General features: G+C 38.2%; 1 protein-coding gene across 1 annotated transcript in view; it reads left to right on the top strand.

Annotated features, from left to right (window-relative positions):
* Positions 1–22,380, top strand: part of LOC118623716 (fibronectin-like) — a 28,380-nt gene extending 6,000 nt beyond the window's left edge. The window contains exons 4-14 of the mRNA XM_036251525.1: positions 170–384; positions 3,633–3,822; positions 3,935–4,237; positions 5,976–6,251; positions 10,525–10,794; positions 17,102–17,362; positions 17,849–17,979; positions 18,160–18,289; positions 19,290–19,440; positions 19,893–19,999; positions 22,250–22,380. Of these exons, the coding sequence (XP_036107418.1) occupies positions 170–384; positions 3,633–3,822; positions 3,935–4,237; positions 5,976–6,251; positions 10,525–10,794; positions 17,102–17,362; positions 17,849–17,979; positions 18,160–18,289; positions 19,290–19,440; positions 19,893–19,999; positions 22,250–22,380 (2,165 nt within the window). The remainder of the gene's footprint in view (positions 1–169; positions 385–3,632; positions 3,823–3,934; positions 4,238–5,975; positions 6,252–10,524; positions 10,795–17,101; positions 17,363–17,848; positions 17,980–18,159; positions 18,290–19,289; positions 19,441–19,892; positions 20,000–22,249) is intronic.
* Positions 22,381–23,612: the final 1,232 nt, after the last annotated feature.

Genomic DNA, 23,612 nt, shown 5'->3' with positions numbered 1-23,612 from the left:
TGAATAATAACAGCTTTAGCACTTTTATTGGTTTGGGAGAAATATAGGGCAAGTGCACTATTAATTCTATGAAGTTTTCACAATTAACTTCTTTAGATGTTAAAGAAATACAATTTTGAAATGTTATATTACAGAATTCATCTTTAATAAAGCATTTTTCTTTCGGTAGGTTCATGTTCACAAGGATGGGTAGCATTAAAAAATGACTGTTACAGGATTAGCAAAGAGAGTAAACCATGGAATATAGCCCAGCAACATTGCAAATTATCCTTAAATTCTGCACACCTTGTGGATATAAAAAATGAAGAGGAAAAAAAATTTATATTTTCATATCTCAGGTCAAAGAATCAAATAATATCATGGACTGGTCTTAACGATTTGAAGGTCAGTAAATCTAAAGATATGCACATATGATTATAAAGAAAACTTTATGTTCATTTATTCATTAGTTTATTTTTTATTCATTCCTCTCTTCATTCAATAAATATTTATTGAGTACTTACTTTAAGTCAGACACTATTTCTCTCTGTCTGTCAATCTCTCTCTCCTGTCCTTTAGAGCAGTTACGGTTGCACAGAAAAACTGAGGGGAAAATACAGAGATTACCCATATACCCCACTGTTTCCACACATGCATAGCCTTCCCATGATCAACTCCTCAGTGCTACATTTGTTACAAATGAAGAACCTACATGGACTGATCATAGTCACCCAAAGTTCTCAGTGTACCTATGGTTCACTCTTGGTGTTTACATTCTATAGATTTGGACAAATATATAATGACACGTAAACACAATTTTGGTGTCATACAGAGTATTTTCACTGCCGTAAAGATCCTCTGTACTCAGCCTGTTCCCCCCTCCCTCACCTCCTTTAATCTCTCCTGTAAGCATCTATCCTTTACCTAATTTTGCTTTAATTTTGGTCTTTGCCACACTCCTCTAAATTCATTTGAGTGATCTTATCCATTTCTTTACTTAATTTATCACTTAAACCAGTGGTTCTCAAACATTTATCAAGCCCATTTTCTTCTCATGAGCTCCAGACAACTAATTTTCTTCTGATTTTGCCTTTTGAAATTATCCACAGACACATCGACAGTGCCCAGACTGACTTGTCATCTTCTTCCCACCAAACCTGCTTCACTTCTGTTTTTTCTCCTCTGTGAACAAGGTAGTAATATGAACCCGAAAACATGGACGCCTTCTCTACTTTATTTCTTTCACTTCACACACCCAGGTTTATGAAGTTCAGTTTTACTAAAGAAGATACAGAAAGATGTAAGATTTTCCTCAGTACCAGTGAAAAGCATGTGTGATTTTCTCCATCGTTCCTAACACTTAGGATATCACATGAAATTTCATTTTGGTCAGCACTTTGTAGGAACATCCAACACCTAAAACAATTCTTTCTGTCTAGTTTTCCTCCTGAAGATCCATTTAATTTTATATTCTGCTATTAAAGATCAGTTGGTTCTCTGCACTCTATCCTGATCTGTCGTGACCCAAGGCAAATTCTACCAGTTTTCTGTGGAACTTGGCATAAGCTTGGGAAAAACTATTGGCATATTTAATTGCATTTTCATCATCCTCATATTGAGTTTCCTTTATCATTTGATAGGCAGAGGATGAAGTTCTAATAAAGATTCCTTAAACCACAGTTCATTTCAGACATCTCAGACACCCCTGTTTAAAATAGAATGTTCTCTCCCAATAGTTATGGTTACCGCTTTCTGTTACAAGGTGCAGGCCATATGGTCACAGTAGCCAAAGAGGCTCCCAAGGCATCCTTGTGGTGGCTGTGAATTTTTCAGAAGTGTCGAAGATAGAGTCTCTGCTTTCAAGATACTTAAAAAGTAACTTGGGAGGTAAATGAAGCATCAAAGTAACGATAACACTTTCATTTATAATAATAACTAAATCCTAAGTGCTAAGCGCCATTCAATGTGGCTTTCTTGTAAGACATGTAAGGAAATTGTGGCCGAGGGAGAATAATTTGTCCACGTGGACACACATCAGTCTGCTCTTAACCGCTGTCCCCTATGACCTCTGTATTAAGCTGGTCTCTTGAGGTTGACATCAAAGTCACCTACTGGGTTATAATCCCTGTGGTAGTGTGAGAATGTAATCACCCATTTCATCCATGCTGAATGAGTGTGTTTGTTACTGGACTTCAAGGATAGGCAGTCTTACTTATTATTACATTCCCAGCTTCACTGGAGCCTGACACTCAGCAGGAACGTAATGAATGAGTTAATAGTCTCTTTAATCTACTTCGTGAGGGCTATACAGGTAACCCTCATTCAGTTCTCACAACAACATTATGAGGTGGGCACTATCATTATTCTCATTTTATAGATGAGGAAAGTGGAACTCAGAAAGATTCTGGGTCACACAGCTCACAGGCTTTGAACCTGTATCTGTCTACCAGCACGCTGTATCTGTCTACCGCACGCTGTATCTGTCTACCGCACGCTGTATCTGTCTACCGCACGCTGTATCTGTCTACCGCACGCTGTATCTGTCTACCGGCACGCATGCCTTAGCCACTTAAACATACTTCCCTCAAGCCTCTGCCTATTTTCAAAACTGCCGCACCATGTATGCAATAAAGCAGACTCCCCGAGGAAGCAATATTCCTCCATTCTGTTAGGTGGAATTGGAATATACTATTTAAAAAATATCTTTAGAATGTCTAGAGAGAACAACTCTCTTTAATCCTTATCTGGGCAACTTGCCTGGAGCTGGGCTTGATGTTGGGATGGTATGATAATCAGCATATAGACATCGTCTCTGTTTTCACAAAGCTTGTTATCTCTGTAAGAATTATATTTATTTTATGAGGAGCTATTATGTACCTAGTGTTTTGTATACACAGTCTGTAAACCTGTTGACATCCATGCAAAGTAGTTATGACTATCTCTGTTGTACAGATGGAAAAGATTAGTTCTAAGAGGTTGGCAATTGTTCAAGAATAGTCAGTGGCAGAAATATTGATTAGACTACAGGTGTATCATTGTCAAAGCTTGTACTTTTCCTACTACCCCTGTCAATGAGGGTAGCCACATGACTACCTAGAAATACATGCATTACTCGTGAGAATTGAGGTTGGTGATATCCACCAGTGACATCCCTTAGCAGGAAGGTATCAAAAACCCCTCCTGTGAGATTCAGCAATTTGCCTGAATACATATGGCTAATGAGTGAATGAAAGTGAACTCTGTCACCTGCTCAGGATCTTTAGAATAAAAGAAATCTGCATAAATGTATATTAACCCAGTGGGTGTGGCTCAGTGGATTGAGCATCATCCCATGGACTGAGAGGTCCAAGTTCGATTCTCGGTCAGGGCACACACCTAGGTTCCCAGCTCGATCCCTAGTAGGAGGTGTGCAGGAGGCAACCAGTTGATGTGTCTCTCTCACATTGATGTATCTATCTCTCTCTCCCTTTCCCTCTTTCTAAAAAGTCAATAAAAACATACTAAAAAATAAATCTATATTAAACAGGTTGATAATTTAACAGTCTTAGAAAATTTTATAATATAGGTGTGACTAATAAAAATCTTCAAGGACACTTATTTGAAGGTGTGACACTTTTCCTTTACATTGGCTTAATTTGTACATCCTATTACAGAAAGAAGGTCATCTCACATGGACAGATGGATCTTCTTTTGGCCTTAAGAAAAATGAAATCAATTCTTTTCCACTGCTACCCAAGAATGAAACAGATTGCTACATTTTACAGCAAAATGCAACCGGATTAAACTATTTTTTTGCAAGATTTTTCTGTTATATTCCATTGCCATATATTTGCAAATATGAATGTAATTATTTTATTAATATTCTTATATTTATGCACCTCACTATATTATTATTTTAAAAATAGAATTATAATTTGTAAATAAAATTATTCCTTTCTTTTTATATTTCTTTCAGCACCTTCTCTGCAGGAAAATCTTTTGATCTATATAAAGGATGTTGGAACAACTGAAGTTGTATTTAGTTGGAATAATTTGAATGGTTGGAATAGTTTGAATAAGTGGCTGCAAATAGGATATAAAATAATCATTAAATATTATTTAGATTATACACAACAACATTTTGAGAGCATACCCCCAAATACCACAGAAAAATCAATTACCCAACTGTTTCCTGGCCATGTTTACAGATTTTCATTCTTTGCAATAAATGAATGGGAGGCAAAAACTACGCTAAGTCCAGTATTTGTTGTTGAAACACGTAAGTTACAAGACATCTAAAGTTACAAATTTTCAAGTATTTAATATAATCATTTGTAGATTATTTCCTGATGATCTGGTGTTTTCTCATAACACTCTGGGTACACCTGCAACTTTACCAATTAAAAAAATTTCTTTTCTTCATTGAATTTTAGAGAGAGAGGAAGGGAAAGGGAGAGAGAGAGAGAAACATCGATGAGAGAGAACATCGATTGGTCGCCTCCCGCATGCCCCCCTACTGGGGATTGGGCCCCCAACCTAGGCATGTGTCCTGGCCGGGAATCAAACTGGCGACCTCTTGGTGCATGGGTCAATGCTCAACCCCTGAGCCACACTGACTGGGCAACTTTACCAATTTTAAATTATAACTTATATATTTGTATTTCCTGTTAAACTATTAACCTGTAAAGAACTATATCTTATTTGTCTTATAGCATCAGCTAGATTGGAGCCCAGTTCATAGCAAGCATGCCTTTCTGTGGAAACAGATTTTTGATATGTGCTAATAGCAAAAGATAAACAGATGTGTGTCTGGACTTAAAGAGGAGAACAATGAAGAGTGTTACTGAGGAATAAAGTAAATACAAACAAAACTATGTAGAAAAATATAACCTAAATTCCCACTCGGTGGTGCATTTAATAAATGCTTTCTAGAATTCCGGGTGTGGGTGATAGTGAAGATTTGTGGAAAGGAGAGGCTCCGACTCAAGCTTGAGGAAGAAAAACACATATGAGCAAATATGTAGAGACATGAGTTTGTGGGAAGAGAATCATGCACACTGACTGGAGAAGATTTTTTTGGGCATGAGGGTAAAATCAGTTTGAGAGGTAGGTGGTGCAAAATTTGAGCATGCCAGTGGTCTCTGTCTCAGATATTTGGATTTGATCTTAGTAGCGATGGATATTAATTAGGTCTATAGTACTGTAAGACTTGCTTTACCTTCCACAAATCACTCTCAATGTATTATATTACTCAGTCCTTACCTCAGCTCAGGAGTAGCTGTGTAGAAACAAGAAAACTGGGCTTCTGAAAGGTTAAGTAAACTGACTAGAGTAATGTGATTTGTTTAGCAGATCCAAACAGGAACCCGGATGGTCTTAATTTAACTCATGAGATATTGCTTCTAAAGAAAGAACCAAGAGAATGTGTACGTTGGGAGCACAGGGAACGGATATGGGTTTGTGGCTGATATGTGCAAGGTGCTGTTTTAAGAAAATTAATCTGAAGGGATTAACTAGGAAAATCACTGGCACTGGATGAAATGGTTTGTGATGGGGAAATATTTCTGTAAGAGGACAAGTGCCCGAGTTCCGGTGATGTTGGGACCAAAGAGTGAATACTGTGATGTTCCTGCCTTCTAGTTTGACAAGACAGAAGGGGCAAAGGTCACAGCATGGGAACACTGACTGCTGCCAGTGTCCTTCTAGTGGTGCCTGTGTTAAAAGGAATGATTGAGCCATAATGTGTGTGGAACTCTGTGCCAAGTGCTTTACATTCATCTCATTGAATCACCACAATCATTTTACAAGGCAGCTACTACTGAAATTCCCATCGTATAGTCAAGAAAAGGGAGGCTCAAATATAGCAAGTTTCTTGGAGAGAGGAGGCAGAACATGTAAGAGCTGAGCCTCAAACCCAGTTTTCCCTTTCTCTTCAAACTGAAGTGTTATGGAAGTACTGAGCAGTGAGTGGTGGTTCTGGCAAACCGTATTGCTAATAGCACGTATTTATCTCCTAGGTCCATTATCAGTCCAAAACTGCACAGTTACTCATGTGACCCCAACAGAAATATTTTTACACTGGGATCCTCCAGATTCAGCGTCTTTTCACCATTACCTTGTAACTACTTTGGATGTTGAAAGTAATAGATCAGAAGAGGTGTTTGTTGAAAAACTCAATACCTCAACAACAATTAGTGGTCTCAGATCTTTCCATCATTACCTGATATATCTATTCAGTGTAGCAGAAAGAGGAACTTTAAGCTGCTTTGATAAACCTATTTCAGCCATTACAGGTAAGTGTGGCCCTATTTTGCCTTTAAGTAAAAAACATAAACTGTATATGTTGAAAAATTATTTTGATGAAATTTAATCATGCAGATCCTTTATAGATGAATATTCACAGGTGAATATTTGTTTGAATGTTGAATCACAATATTTTCTTTTTGTTAATTTTCACCTGAGGATGTTTTTTCCATTGATCTTTTGAGAGAGAGTGGGAAGGAGGGAATGAGACCCATCAATTGGTTGCCGATATGGGGCAGGGATTGAACCTGCAACACAGGTATGTGTCCTTGACCAGGGGTCAAACCTATGACCCTTTGGTGTGAGAGCCATTGCTCTAACCACTGAACCAAACCGTCCAGGGCTTGAATCACAACTTGAAGGGTGGATTCTAAATAACTGTATTCATTTAGATTTAAACATCAGCATTGTTCCTACCAGAGTTCCTAGAAGATATCTTCCTTATCATAGCCTTGGCCAGAAAATAAATTATTATAAAATATGAATATTAGCTCACTCAGTTCTCTTTAATAACACTAGATCCAACAAATATAAAGGTCTGCACATTTAATCAGTTTTACTTTGTTCATTTTTTCACACAGTGTGATTATTTCACCACTAGGGGGCAGTCTCACCCTAGGACTTTTGGCCAATGCATTTCTAATCTCCACTCCCACAGGGCAGTTTTTGAATCTTATCTAGAACATAATTATTAATCTAGCTTTTATTTAAGCACTCTATTGACCCTCTTAAGTATAAGTCACTCTTTTTGGAAAAGATAAAACACTATTTTATGAAACAGTGCATAACTAAACCCATATCCCTTTGTGTGTAATGTATGTATTGTGTGTGTGTGTGTGTGTAACATGTCTTTATGAAAAATTCTTTGAAATTTCACCAGTTAAAATTTAACCACACTAGAGCTGAGGTGGAAAACCTGAATGTTCACAGCCATAGATTAATTAACCTCCTCATACTTACTGGAAATACTTGGGAGTCTTTGAAAATAAGAACAAGAAATATGTATTATTTAATGTTTACTAAATTGCAAATGTTTAACATACATGTATTCAGTGTTGTAAGTACTAGCCAAAATATTTTTCCAATTGGACTCTTGATAGCAGATGTTTCTTCTTCCTCGAGCTCAGACAAAGCATCTTTCATTTGATAAATTCTTAGCTGAGTTCTTTATACTTTAGGAAGATGGTTTCATTTTAATTGGCAGGCAGACTTGGAGGATTTCTCACAGATACATTAATTCTGAGGCCATATTGAAATCTCCCGTGGTACACACCTGTCTGTTTAATAGAAAGGTGAGAGGAAGGGACATGTGAATCTGCACGTTTAATTTTGGGTCATTTGTTATGTGTGTTAACCGTAAGCTGACACGGCAGTGCATGTCCGGGACTTAGTATCCCAGTGCCTTTTTACTCACCTGAGGTTGAGGCAATATTCATTTTTTTTTTTCATTTATTATTTACTCAACAAATTATTTTTTAGTATCCGAAACTGCAGTAGGTACTGGAGATGCAAACATAAGTATGACTTGGTCTCTGCCTTCTACTAATGGAGCGAGACAAGTATGTTTAAAACAATGATAATGCTGTATTTTAATTGCAATTATAGGGACAATGCTCTGGGTACTCTGGAAGCATAGACAGGGATCAGTAACCCAGGCTTGGGCACAGGGATAGTCACAGAGTCTTCCTGTGGAGGAGAGGTGCTCTGAGTCCCACAGGGACTGGAGTTCACCAGGTGAGCGTGGGGAGGCACGAGGATGTTTTGGTAGAGCGAACAGATGTGCGTAGGCAGCGAGGACCGAGGGAGAGGCATCTGCCTGGCCATACCAGGGAAAGCCAGAGAGGCTTTTTCAAGAGACCAGCATTTGAACACTAGGACATCGAAAGTAGGTTGGCATGGCCGGAGTACAGAGGGGCATGTAGAAAGAGTCTAGAAAATGTGAGTAAGCTAGACACATAACATGAAGGGCCTTGATATTAAGGAGTATAGTTTTAGTCAGTAAAATGTAACTTTTTTGCACCATGGAGGCTTTTGAGAACATAGAAATATGAATGGACCTTCTCCCATAAAAATACACAGGCATGCACGGAGAATTCTGTGCTTATAGGCTCTGGCAGACCTTACCCAGTATCATCATTTCCTCAGTCTCTGCTTGTGTGTGGTATTCAGTAGACTCCATCTCTGTTCTCCACTGAAGTACATGTTTATACTAGGGTTATAAGTTTTGCAAGTATGTAGGAACAAAGATAGGAAGTTATTTCACCCTGAAATCTTATGAACAAAATTTCTAATTGGGTTATGCTGTCATTTCCTGATAATTTAAAATAAATAATCAGTTTTAACACTTCAAGTCAAGCCAGTTACAATTTTGTGGCATTAAGGTACAGGATGAACAGACTGTGGAATGATACTTTCCTGAGAAATTAATATATGATGTTTAATTGTGTTGATAATGAGGTAAACTTCAGAACAAATTAAAAATCAAGTTATAGTTTCTTAAAACAAAGTAATTATGAAAATCATAATGAGTTCTTTAAAGAGTATTTAAAGTAAAACTACTGAACAGTTTAAAATTCCATAATCACCCTTATGATAATGAACTAATGATTCATCACTGTGCTTGGGAACTACTAAAAGTTCAGGGGAAGCATATAACACAGGAAAAATAATTAAGAGTGAAAAGAAGGCATTACAAATTCCAGAGTGTTATATAGTAGTAAAAATCACAAGGCTTGATATTCAAATACATTGTGTAAGGAGATAAACCCAAGTATTTTCTTTGGTTATTGCAATAGAGCATCAAGAAAATTTTCTTTGATTGTGTTCTGCATGAATTGTAATCACAATAATTTCCCCTTTATTTCTAAATGTGTCATATCTTTCAGAAATTAGAAAGGTAATATAATTTAAAGTTGCAGCCATCTTTATGATAAATACTAGTCTCAAAGTTTTAAAAACCATCTATATGTTAATGATGCTTCAATTTATATCTCTAGCTCAGACCTTTCTCCTAAACTTCAGACTTAAATATCTAACTGCCTGCTCAATGTATCTCATTTGGCAACCTAAGAGAGACATCTTCCATTGAATATCTCCAAAACCGAGCTACAGATGTTCCCACCCAAAGCTGCTTACCCCTGGGCCCCTTATACCTCAATTCACAGCCATTCCATTCATCCAGTTGTTTAGGTCAAATCCCGGAAGGCATTGTTAACCCTCGCATTTCTTTCACAACCTACACCCAGTCTCTCAAGAAATTCTGTTGGTTCTGTCTTTAAACAAATCCGAATCCCAACACTCGTCCCCACTTAGGGCGATGGCCATCCAGGCCACCACCGTCTTTCACCCAGATGACTGGCCTTGCTCCCCTGTGTCTACCACCGGTGCTCACCATAGTCTGTTATTAATATAAACAGCCCAGATGATTCTTTAAAATTTAGGAAGGCTATACCGCTGAATAAAACCCTGTAGTTGCTACCTCGTGGATTCAAAGGGAACGCCTGTGGAGCTCTCTGGGAACCCCTGGCCTCATCCGTTCCTCTCCCCTCCATTCACTCTGGCTTCCTTTCTGTGTTGGAAGATGCCAGGTCAACTCCTGTCGCAGGGCTTTTACATTAGCTGTTTTTCTCTGCCTGGAACTCTCTTCTCCCAGAAATCTGCGTGTCTAACGCCTTCACCCCCTTCAAGTGTTTTGCTCAAAATCTCATCTTTTCAAAGACACCTGCCCTGAATTCCCTATGCAATACCACAATTTCCATGAGCACCACACTCCTCTTTAGCACTCATCGTATCTAAATTACTGTACAACGTATCCATTTGTTATACGTATTGTTTACTGACAATTTCCCTTCATTAGAATATGAACTCCGTAAGGCAGCGACTTTTGTTTTTTTATTGATGTGTTCTACATGCCTAGGAGAATGCCCAGGACATAGTAGGTGCCTGTGTGTATTTGATAAAAGACTAAATAACTTCATTACTCTGATAAAACTCTTAAAAATCTGAAGGCTTTGCAAAACATCGTCTATTTTCCCTTGATGTGTGATGTTTGTGCTTAATCGTATTGGTAGAGCTTACATAGTAATAACAAAACACAGTTTTTTTTCCTCCAAAATTGAGTTCTTTTCAAGATATGGTGACATGGGATTTGTTTAAATTATTTTAAATATGAATTAATATTGAACTAAGATATTTTTACCCAATAGAATGAGCACTGCTAACAATAAACTAAGGTATGTGTATCTCTTTCTCTGTTTCTCTAAGGTATACTTCCACCACAGAAAGTTTATGCTAACCCTGAAGATGTAGGCGAGGACAGTGTCCTTATTCAGTGGGAATCCCCACAAGATGGCCATGAGGTCTACATTCAAGTCAAATCCATACCAGATACAAGAGTAGTCATGGCTCTTTTTGTAAAGGATGCTAATAGATTCAAGGTTGATCATTTAATCCCTGGAATGACCTATGACATTGGAATGGCAACAGTGATGAATGGGAATCTGAGTGAGCTGGTGACTATTCAACAAACTCTAAGTGAGAATCAAATACTTTTCATTCACAACAGATATTTGCTGATCTTCGGGTACTGCAAAATATTCTCTATAGATCCCTCTGGTAGTGGGTTTTGCTTTTTAAGTAAATTGTTGGTGTATTTTGTCTAATGGTTGCCTCAGGACCTACAGTAATTTTTCTTCCTTTTACCTTGACAGTGCTGACTGCTTGTATAAAGGCAGCATTGTTCATGGTTAAGAACTTGATCCTCAAGCCATATGCCTTGGGTTTGAATCTGGGTTCAACTCTTTAAATAACTCTGGGCAGTGTGCTCAACCTGTATATGCGTCAGCTTCTATACTTATAAAATGGGAGAAAATAATAGTATGAATCATGGGATTCTCTGAGAATAGATGATTTAGTAAATGTAAGGGCTTGGAACAGTGCCAGACACCTAGTTACATAGATGTTTACATAATAATTAGTGCTGTATCGAGAAAAGCAGGCTGTGGCACACTCGAAGCAAACATTGACAGTATCAAAGGGTTAGAACCAAACCAACAAAAAATGTCTATGTCCTTTCTCAAATAAGATCAACTTACTCAATTGGCAATTATTAAAAGAGCTATTAAGGAAAGACAGTTAAAAAGTAAAAAGAATCTATGAATGAAATAATATTTATACTGTGAAAAACACTAGGAGAAGAAAATGCAAAGTGATGTGATAGTGACTGAAGAGGGATGGAGGGTTATTGTCAACAGGTGTAAGAGAGGGGCTTACATTTGAATGGATATGTAAAGAAGGAGCCAGAGTGGAGTCAGCCAGAGGGAGGGCACTGCAGGTACACACAGCTGGCGTGAAGGCTGTAGAACAGAAAGAAGTTTGGCATATCCAGAAACAAAAGGGCCCGGATGTATGGTGTCTGGTGCACAGGGAGAACGGTGTTTGGAAATGGTAATAAAGAAGGATTCAAGGGTCAGATCACATAGGTCTTACAGCCGATGCTTTTGAGTTTCTTCTGAGGCGATGGGAAGCCATTGAGAGTTTTGTACAGGAGAATGACAGTGTGACCTAGGTCACAAACATTTACCTGTGGCTCTGTGCAAAAAATGATTTGTAAAAGGGCAAGGAAAGTGGGCAAGAGGTTGTGGAACATAGACAAAGGATTTTGGTGGGCAAACTGGGGAAGGGTGGATACAGTTTATATTATGGAAGTAGGTGGTCCAAGCTTTGATGCTGGAGTGCTTGTGATAAATAAAGGAGAGGAGAAAGTTCGTGTTTGAACTTGAACAATTTGAGTCGATGGTGGTGACTCTGAGGAAGAGAAAGGTCATTGGACCTCACAGGCCTTTTGGCTATCGGTAGGGGCAGCCTGGTGGGAAAAAATGAATTGGTTCCCAAAATTATGTACTGGCAGTGTCTATGCTCAACCAGCAATGAACCTTTTTATTTTACTCTCAAAAGACTAAAACTACATTTATGTATGGTTCTTTCATATTTAATTTCTGAGAAAACCTACCGAAAGAGAATTGTCATAGTAAACAGTTATGAAAAAGAAAACTAAAGAAAGAGATATTGCTGAAGACAATTACTTCATGTCTCTGATTTCGTGGCACAATGGAAGTACTAAAATTAAAATGCATGGACGGAAAATGAACTCTAGTCTTCGATCTACCAATTACCAGCAGTGTGTGGACAGAGTGCTTCCGGATGGGCTCGGTGCCTAAGTTTTCTCTCTAAAAAGTTTAGATCATTGAACACGTTTTAAAATTGACTTCCAGCTCTAAGGTGCTATTCTGCTCTGACTCTAGAGAACTAAGCGTATTTTAACCCAGCTTCTATCTAAAATATACAAATTTTGCCTCCTTTTCTAAGTAACAATCTCTTTTGAATTACTTCTCAGCTTTATAGCTTCAAGTGTAAGCACAGTTCTTGATTTTGTTTAATTTAAGGACAAACTGCTATTCAACATGGAAGCATGAATTAACATCTATACATTTTAGAAAGAATAATAGAATGTTGGGGTTTGAATGTGGGACAGAGATCTTGCCAATCTGATAGGCAATCCCCAGCGTGGTGCCTCTGGTCATTTTGTCATGCTTGCGTGTGTCCTCTGTCATGGGGTCATGTCTGTTGTCCAGGGCATCACAGAGCAAATCCACTCCCAGATTCAAATGAAAGGTCATCCCATGTTTGGAAACAGCTGTTTTGTGTTCTGGTTTCCATAGTTTACTTCCTTCTGGTGAATTATTGCTCACTCTTTGGAGTAGTTCACTATTTCTAGTTTATGAACTGAATAGTTAAGAACTGAATAGATAGGACAATTATAACCCTATTGTCCCATCTATTCAGTTCTTAAGCTCCATAATGACTTTTAGTATCACCAGATTATTTATTGTTCATCATTTGTACATGTCTCAAGTGATATAAACAAATATTAACCTATTCTAAGGAGCACAGGAAGAATTAATGCTTTCCATGCATTCATTCAACCGATTTTTGTTGATAGCTATTATTTGCTGTGCCCTGTTTCTCTCTCTCTCGTGTACTTCGAGGCAATCAAGCATAGAGGGGTATTTCCTCTTCATGAGCTTCCACAACATTTATTTCCCTTTCCCCTTTGAAACATATCTCTCTCAGTTCTAAAAATATCTAGCAAAACTTGATTTCCAGTTGTTATTATGCACCTTGAAACATAAAATGTGCCCGTTGGGAGAAGGCAGTCTTACCAGCATAGACCCTGGAACTGAATTGGCTGGGTGAGAACTCTAGCTCCACAGCGATCAGTTTACATCCTTTGGGAAGTCATCCAAACGTTTCGGTCCTCAGTTTCCTTCTCTCTAAAATGAGAAAGATAATCGTATCTACTTTACGAAGTTAGTATGACGTAAGGTCTCAGACACCAGGCAAGCACTATGAGAGTGCCGTATGGTTCTTATTCTTCAGCAGGAGTGGAGTGTGGCTTTGGGGAGCTGTGGCCCTCCCTAGTGGGAAGAAAAGCCCTTCCAGCTGTCCGTGCAGTCTCTCCTTGTCAGGGAATTAACTATACCCAAGTTTCTTGAGGGAACAAGCCCTGCAGGAGAACTGGTGTTTGTGTTTTTTTTTTTTTACCTCTTGGTATAGAAGAATGCATTTTAAGGGACCGTGGGTATCCCTGAGAGCTCATTCTACCTTGTCTGTAATAAAAGACTTTGAATTTGGCCTAGTTCAGTTTATCTCACATTGAAAAAACCTCACACAGCCCCCATTGCTACTGCTTTTTCTGAAAGTGGTGGTGGAGACCCATCAGAAGTCTTCAAATTATGTCAGTACTTTTTTTTGTAAAGTAAAATCTTCTCCAGCTTGAGTTTCTAGAGGTTCAGGATATAATTTAGAAGAGAAGGAAGAACTTTGTCCTATTCTATACCTGTCCAGCCTTGGTGACCCCTCAGGTTTAATGTTATACATTAAGGCCATTGGGTCCATTCCCCAGACAAGTGAAATTGATGGAAAATCCCACATTTACCCACTGAAGGGAATGTCACTGACTATATACATTTAGAACTTAAACTAGACTATGCCTATTTAAAGCGTGTCTCTGCTTGGAAAATGTCTTTGGCACCCAAGAGCATAGAAATGAATAGTTTCCATGACTACACTGGTCACTCATTTCCAATCCCCAGAGCTTTAATTCCTGCTCAAGGCACATTGAGAAGCTTTCGCAGACCATTGCCCACAGATTCAGATGGATGGATACTTGTAGGATGTCATCCTAGCCGTAGAAAAGCCATATTGACTGTAAGAGACTTGTAACTGAAAAGATATGGAGGGAATTTAAAGGGGAAACCTATAAAAAAAACCAAAAAAACAAAACATTAGTTATGGGTAGAAAAAGAGGTTAAGATAATAAAACTGGAAAAGGGAAAACACAATAAAAGTACCTTGAAACCCAGTGGTGTACCATATGGAATTTTTTTTATGGTTTGTATATTGAACATTTCCTTATAACCACCAAGAATAGAAGAGGCAAGCAATTTATGTGCTACAGCAGAATAAATTGATGAATATTGCACAGATTTTATGTTCTAGAATGCTAATCATGGGTGTGTGCCTAAACCCTTCCCACAGCATTTGGCGCTATGTAAAGTGGCAGAGTCTCATGGTCAAATATTTAACAGTGACTTACAACAAGTTCCATTTGCATGGAACCAGATGCCACCAGTAAAACTGGAAAGCCCATCAAATTATTCTCTGGAAGAAAACATTACTTTTTCAGAATGTGTATTTCAGGAAAAGATGAAAGACAAAGCTAAGGATATATTGGGTGGTGTCCCAATAATCCATGAATAGAATTGAGATTAAAATTGACCTGAGGAAAAACAATGTGAATAGAAATTTTCTGAAATTTCGAATCTGCTCTAAATAGCACAGCAGGAGCCTGAGGGAACAGAAAGCTATTTAATAGAGGTCAGGGAGAGTGTAAAATGTCCTGCAAGCAGTTGCCAGAACTGTGTTCCTAAAAATGAAATGAAATGTCTGCTCAGAGTCCCTGTGCCTACAGGATGCAGTCTGACGTCCACAGCCCGGCATGCAAAGCCTGTCACGGACAGCGTCCAGCCCCTGGGGTGGCCCTGCCCGGCCTCGTCCCTGCTCCTCACACACACCGCATGTGTTCACCAGCCTGAGCATGTGCCTGGCACAGCTCTGAGCACTTTATGTATAAATACAACACTCATTTAATCATCACAGTGACCGTGCAAAGTCCATACTAGTCTCTTTCCCATTTTAGGGATGAGGAGACCTCAGCACAGAGTGACTAAAGAACTTGCCAAGGACACTCTGCCAGGAAAGAGCAGAAAGAACTTGACATTCCCAATACACGATGACGCCCTTTCTGGTTTGCACGCCTGGCTCATGTATTCTCCTTGCCTGGAGTTTCCTTCTCACTACCTCTCCCCCTTCACAAACACTCTTTCTGGCAAACTTGGACTAGCCTTTACCACTCCGATAAAACTTCACTGATTCTGCAAAGTCTTCCTGTTATCTCTGCTAGGATTGTTATTTCTTCTTCTCATCAAAATAGCTTTTTGTTTATGTCACCAGCTCAGCTCTTGACACTGGATAGGGACGGGGGTGGGGACTGGGAGAATGCTGGGGGCGGGGGAGAGGGGTCAGGAAGCCAAGCTCAGACCAGATGGCCAGAAGGAATGCCAGATAAGCTGACCTCAGAATGTTACCACTCCTCCAGTCCCAACTCAAAAACAGAGGTAGCTCATTATATCTCCTTTCTAACAGCTGATGCAGAAAGGACTGACCCACCTGCACAGTTGGTCAAGGTTTGCCTGCCATACGACCTCCCTGGGGTGGCGATAATGAGCGGTAGCAGAGCGCAAACAGTTAGGAAGCAAGGCAGCTGCAAGGAGAACTCACCTGACCCTGAAATAGAAAATTCTGCAAGCCTGCTTTTGTCAAAAAAGCCCACTTTTTTCCACACAAGCCTGCCTTGTCTCCAGCTTGTAAAAGCAGCCAAGCCGGCCAGTCCCAGCCCATTTGCAAGACCTTCCTCTCCTCGGGGCTGCCTCCTTTGCGATCAAGCATAAGCTTAATAAAATCTGTCTGAAAACTTCTCTGGGGCTTCCTCTCGATTTCTGCCCTGACATCGGTGCCACTCTGACCATCTGGGTTTCTTGTTAGTGATGTGTTTCTATTTCCTGAGATGGGCACTTCTCTGAATGCAGAAACTCGGCCTTATTTGTTTTATTTGAGTACTTGTAGTATATAGGTTCTCAAAAATATTTGTTTAATAAATAAGTACAAAGATAGAGACGTGGAAGAGGGGTACAGACTGACAATCCCCAGAAGAGGGGTTGTGGGGAAGAGATAAACCACAGAACTTATATGCATGCATGCATGAACAGTGGACATGGACAACAAACTGGGGACAGGGCAAGAAGGGAGGGGGAGGGGGGAATCAGTGGGGGAAAAAGGAGAAACATCTGTAACAAAAATTAATTAATAAAAAAAAGGAAAAAGATAAGCAAAGCCTTGCATATGAAAAAAAATTAAAAAAAATTAAAAACCTAGAAAAAAAACCAAACTTGGACAATATCAAATTATGTTTTGATACTATTACCGCAAATCAAAAAGTGAAAGTTAATTATGTACTTCCAGTATATTTGTACATATGGTCTGTCAAAATGTCCAACTTGTTTCTGTCTAGTGTTGACATAGTAACCAGAAGTTTAATGCATAGCCATTTAATATTTTCACAATTCTAGAACATGCCAGACAAAATACAGAGAAATATGCTTGAAATTTGAAAAAAAAAACCAAAACCCACTAGTTATAAATCTCTCTTTTTATCTTTCAGAGCCCAAACCAGTCCAAATTGTTATTCCTTACGAAAGTTATAGCACTTCTGTAATCTTATTTGTTCTAACACCTGATACTGGAGTGTTTGATGGCATACATATTGCAACTGAAGGAGGGCCAAATGTAACCATGCCTTTAAAACATGAAAATAAAATAACTGTTGACAGTTTAACCCCAGGCACAGAATATAATTTCTTTGTTTCCATCATCAGTGGGACTAAATTAAGTAATGTATATTATGTGCCTGCAGTAAAAACATGTAAGTATTTTAGGACTTGCATAAGCTTATCTTTAAAATTAGAAAAATAGCCATAAAAGCTCTGCAGATAAAAATCTATTTTTAGCTTCACCCAATATTTGATACAAAGAGGATTATTTAACTTTGTCATATTTTTTTCTCGGTTGTCTTTTTAGCTTGTGCTAATAATTTCAGAAAGCTTTAATCTCTTTTTCCTCTTTTGAATATTGTGCCTTTGCTCCTGTGAATTTGCTCTTATGTACCTTTTGCTGTAACATCAATATTAGCAACAACTCTGAGTATTGCAACTTATTATCATATTTTATAAACTGTCACTGTATGTGTAAACAATTATTTTTAATTAGTATAAAGAGGTAGCTGATTAGTAAACTTTATTGTTCTTTTTTTTCACATTGTGCCCGCCTCCCCTCCCCCCTCCGCCCCTTAAAGGGATACATTAAAAGAAAAAAATACCCGAGAAGAATCTGTGTGTTGTGTTTTGGGTAGGTTTGGAAGCACCATCAAATATCCACGAGGGCGAGGTTACAGACGTTTCCATAGAGATTCTCTGGAATCGAGCTGATGGGAGTTTCCAGCATTATGAAATCACATGCGTAAACTGTGCTGCTGCTTTCAAGGTACGTTACGCAAGGCTCTCGACGGAATTAAACTTGAATCTTTCGTGCCGAATCCAATATTGCTGCATTCTTACATTAGATAGTAGTGAAATTAAATAACCCCCAAGCTGTGTAGCCTGTGTTAGATTGTGGAGCACTTCTTAAACGAAAACCTGCTACTGTGTTCTTTTGGATTGATAGGTCCAGAAGGTAGAGAAAGAAGCAGCAACATTCTTCAACCTGGAGGCTGCCACAGTGTACACCTTTGCAATTCGCACTGAGAAGGAAGGTTTTAAAGACAGTGCTCCTAACGTAAAAGAAATCCAGACAGGTATAAGGGAAGGTTTAGTAAATACTACATTCTCCCTAGATTTTCTTCATGGGCTGGCGGTGTCCTCTTGTGTGTCTTTTTTTATTTCCCTTTCTATGGATTGTCACACCCTCTTTTGTGTATGTATTGTTAGATAGATAGTAGGGTGGCTAATTGCCTGGGGTCTGGTCAAACTCTCCATTTCTGAACTAATTTCTCCATTGTTTCGTTAAGCAGACAATGAAATGCCATTTCCCCAGTGTTAGCAGCCTACTTCTAATGGTAATTTATTCCATGGTAGTCATATGGAGTGAAGGATGATTGGGAAGGATGTATGCACAATGCGTGTTTTCACACCGAGGTGAAGAAAAATTGTCAACAAGTCTGCTGTAATGCTATTTAAGTTATTCTTGACACGGATGCTATATAGAAATATTTATATATTTAGAAACTGGTATTCTTTTACTGTGGTAACAAAGGATGGAATGGAGAGGAATCCCATGGCCATGTTGTTCCTTTCTTATACATAGAAGATTTTACAGAGGAAACCAAATATATATTATATATTATTCCATTTAACTTTTTTCCTGAGAAAAGAAGAGGAGCATTTTATATTTAGATTGCAATTAACTTTCCTGATGATTAACCTGGTCACTATTTGGTATTTCATTAGAACGAGTCCTAAAACTTATTAAATAGTTCTGAGGGTAGTGGTTGTACAAGACCAAGATGTAATCTCTTCATATATTTTGGAGACAATGGAAATGTTGAGTACAATACTACTGGGATACATATCGACTTTATTTCAAAGTTTAAGATGATTCTGGTTGTTGTTGTTTTTTTTTTCTCTTTTGACTTTTAACTGCTCATATCTACTAAGAAGAATAAAAGGAATGTTTTTGGTCATCCTCAGAGTTAGAAGAACATCAAATAAATCCCAAGAGTGTTTCAGGGATGTTTTAAAGCAGGTGCTTAGTGTGGTAGAAAATGTTATCTTCTGTGTGTGCTTTAAATGATACAGCCCCCAGTGCAGTTGAATTTCTGAACCATAGCAGAAACTCAAGTGCAGTAACTGTTAGCTGGTCTTCACCTAAAAGTCTTCTGGATGGATACATTATTTCAATATCCAATGAAAGCGTAATGAAAGAAGAAATCCTGCCATCCACAAAGAGGTATGATACTATTCAAAAGAAATTATGTCAGGTTACACGGAACAAAAGATTATCATTGTATATATATTTTTATAAACTGTGTAAGTGGTTTAATATAAATAGAAATTAGAAAACATTTCAAGACAACTTTTTGGACTATAATGTTATAGTCCAGTGTATCTGATGTATGGAGCTAAATTTATTTCTGCAAATAGATAATGATGACTTATTTCAGGACATTGTCATGCTTGTATGTGTAATACACACTCTTTGATTTACATAAAATTTCTCCATGTACAAAGCTATGACTTCTAATTAACCATTTGTGCTTAATTAAGCCCAGCACATTGTTTCCATGATAGGCAATAAAAACAGCACTTATGTATAAAATTCTTCAGGTAGTGTGAGAAAATAGAGTTTTCCAAATGTTTCTGAGCTAAATATCTTAATATGTGACTTTTCTTACTGTGTAGGACATTCACATTTGATAACCTTACTCCAGGGACTGACTTTTCAATTAGCATTTTAACTACCAAGGGACTAAGGAGAAGTCATCCTACTGTCCTCATGGTTAGCACTTGTAAGTTCATTTTATGTTTAATTAACTTTTAATGGGTAAAAATAAGGGGAATGGTTGTGTTTAAAGCCAATATCTAATTTTAAAAATGAATGAATCTGGAAGTGGTTTATGACATGCTTGAAGAGAATGAGCACTGGGTTATATTCCTGCTTCCTTCCCTTATTTATTATGTGACCATGGGCAAAACTATTATGTTCTCACTTAGAAAATGAGAATAATTATTCATGCCTAGGTATAAAATCCTGTTACTAAAATGAAATTCAAAGTTCTCAGTGAAAGTTCAAAGTGCCCTAAAACCCTAGGGCACTATCATTATGAAATACACAATATTTTTCTAACATCCTGACTGTATCTATAACATTTCATGAAAAACCAAACCAAACCTTGGAGTATGATAAAAATAGATGGCACTATGTTTTCAGTTGCATTTTAGGATTCAGCTGTCCTCTTCTGACCTTATTAGCATCACTTACATGTATGAACATATTCAGATGTTGCAAGGAGCCTTGTCCCTTGTGGTCATAGTTGCATGAATATGTGCTCAAGTACCAGTGCTCTAGGGGTATGAGGGGAGGCTTACTTCCAGAATTTGCCCTGGGGAGGAAGAAAAGGCACTGGGAAATGCAGCAACAGTCAAATCAATTTCTGGAAAATAAAATAAGAGTTTTGAGTATTTATATACCAACGCGGTACTGTGTGCTTAAGTTAACACCTTGCATCTCCCCAGATCACCTAACATGTAGGTATCATTCAGAGGCGTCCCAAACGCGTTATTTAAGGCGAGAGTTAACCCAGGTACCAAAGTCTACAACTGACATGACACTGCGGCCTCATGAAGACCATTCTAAGGAAACATCAGAAACAGATGAGAAATGGTTTCACTTTTTAAAATGATAGCTCGTTATTTTATTTCCGTGAAAGCTCCTTAGAATGCTGCTTAGATAGGGTTGAGTCCCAGCTGTCATCATCGTCCCCAGCCTTGTCGTCATCACACTGAGTGCTTGTCCTTTGTCAGGCACCTCGTTAGGTATTTCTTAGGATTTATATCACTTGATTTTCAAGGATGACTTTTATTCTATAAATCATAATGTGATGCCTATGTTTTACAAATGAGGAAACTGAGGACTAGAGACTTTCCATCACTCATACAAGATGACGGAGAGTTGAGCCCACATTTCCCTGACATCAGGGTCTACCTTGTCACCTCTGTGCTTTAGTGGAAGGGCCACTGTGTCGTAGGAATGACAGACTTCCCAGTCTTGGCTCTATGACTTTGTACAAGTCATTGTTCTATTTGGACCTCAAGTTCCTCATTGCTACCTTGGGTTCAGTGATATTCTCTGTGTTTGTTTTTAGAGGCTGTTGTTTTGGCTTTATTGTCCCAGATAAGGCTGGTCACCTTTATTTTTTTTCCTCACCCTTTTTACTTTATAATTTCACTTATGTCGTTTTTTATACCTCCCTTTCTTGAAAACCACCTCAAATCCATTTAGAAGTAGATGGGATATTAAAAATTTACCAAATAGAGCTACAATATATTATGAGAATGTGGGTGGATAATAAATTAACTCTAGTAAGAAGGGAATGTGCATTACCGAAAAATGAAATAAAATGGATTGTGAATCAGCAATACAGATTTGATTCTGAGCTGAATTCTAATAAACAAATCAGTATGTAAATAGGGACAAAAATCTCATGCAAAACTTGAATTTAGAGATGAAATTTTTTCAATAAAATGTTAATATTACATTTCTTCCAGTTAAGGAAAGCAATGCACTGTTTCAATGTGAAATATATATTAAAAGTAGAAACATGTGACTGATTAGAAAATAAGTTTCTAGAACCTTCTCAGAGAAAATGTTTAAAGGAAAAAGAAATTTGTGAACTTAAGGAAGTTCTTTTTTAATGCTGTACCATAAAGTTTTAAGTTAAACATTCCAATTGTAATAACTGCATACTGAATTCTGATATCAGAAAAATACATGTGAAAACTCATAGTTCATGTAATTTTATTGTGGAAAAAGGCTTTCTAGAAAACTCTTATTTTTTTCCCATTGAGGAGAGGCTACGGAGAGACTCGGAGTAAATAGCTTGCAGAAGATCACATGGTGCTAAAACTGACTGTAAAAACCTAGAGATCCTGTCCTCTCTTCCACAGTGCGATTGTCCAATGTTATCAGTCCAGTGTAGGTAACATAATGGCAGAATTTTTAGAGCATATCTTTTTCGTGTTTTATTTTATTGCCCTAGATCCAGACCCACCATCAGATTTGCTGATTTTCGGACAGGAAGAAAACACAATATATCTGTCTTGGAAACTCCCACACGGAGGCTTCGAGAAGTTCCAGGTAAAGAACCATGCTGCTGTCATACCACCTTGATGTTGGCTGAGGTCTTCATTTTACTCCTTTTTGTCCTTCGTTTTACGTGAGTGGTTTAGAAATGATAGTACCATTCCTTTCATGTAAGACATTCCTCCAAAGCAATTCTACCTACTGCTTTAGAAGTACAACGTTGTCATGGGAGGTGTTTAGATTTAAGTAAAAGCTGATGCGTGGCTTTTTATGAGTTTGGATTTTCAGTGGAAATAGATAGGTGCATGCCTAATACAAAAAAGTGAATAAGGAATAACCGGGCTGAGGATAGTATCCCTGTGACCACACTGGCCGGGACAGTTCCAGACGTTAGAGCTGGGTGCGGTGCCAAGATGCCCTCTCTGCTCAGTCTGCAGACCTGGTTAAGAGTGGGACTTCCAGCCCAGAGGGTAGGGGAGTAGGCTGTGCAGAGGGGACACTTTTCAGCTATGCCTGTAAGATAAATGTCTACATTTTCATCACTTTTTGTCATTAATAATGTAACCTGGTACCATGTAAGGACGTATTATACACACCCTATATTGTATGGTTTGCAGAGAAAATAAGCTTCCAGGGACAGCAATGCTGCTTTGTATCTGGGGGGACAAACAACTTTTTCATACTTTCACTGTGGTAGGAAATGGCTGTTTTAGTTGAAAACAATAGAAAGCATGCTGAAATAGTTTAAGCAATAAGGAAAAATATATTGTGTTAACACAAGTGTGCCTCATGGAGGCCAAGGAATAGAACATGACCGGGTGTTGGAAAGAACTGGAATCACATATTTTAAGCCCATTGAGAATCCAGGGATTATTTTGTATTTCTTATGTTTGTCAGCCTTAGTTTTTTTTCTATGTTTTTATTATTTTATTTTTTTCCTGATGACCAACTTTTTCATTTGAGCAATCCGCTGGTGCATGGAAGAGTGCCATACACAATATCCAAGTACAAATGGTGCATTAGCATCCACAGAGAAGACCAGATTCATTCTAGATTCCTAAGGAAAGGATTGTGATTATTCCAAATTGTGTCAGACACCCAGTTCAGTGCCAGTGAACAGTGGCTGTAGGTCCCGCATTATGTTAAAATGGTGACCACAGGTCTGTGGATGATAGGGCGTGTAAAGAGAATCGTTAGAACAGTAGAAGGTGTTTCCTGGAAATAAGAAGTAACATAAAATTTTAATGATTTATAGAATTGATACAGTCTAAAAGGAACCAGAGCAGTAAAATCACTAGACACTTGAAATAAAATAATTA

This window comes from Molossus molossus, unplaced genomic scaffold (assembly GCF_014108415.1).
Source record: "Molossus molossus isolate mMolMol1 unplaced genomic scaffold, mMolMol1.p scaffold_m16_p_10, whole genome shotgun sequence".
NCBI lineage: Eukaryota > Metazoa > Chordata > Mammalia > Chiroptera > Molossidae > Molossus > Molossus molossus.
Note: the sequence above shows the minus strand (reverse complement) of the source record. Positions and strands in the feature narration are given on the sequence as shown.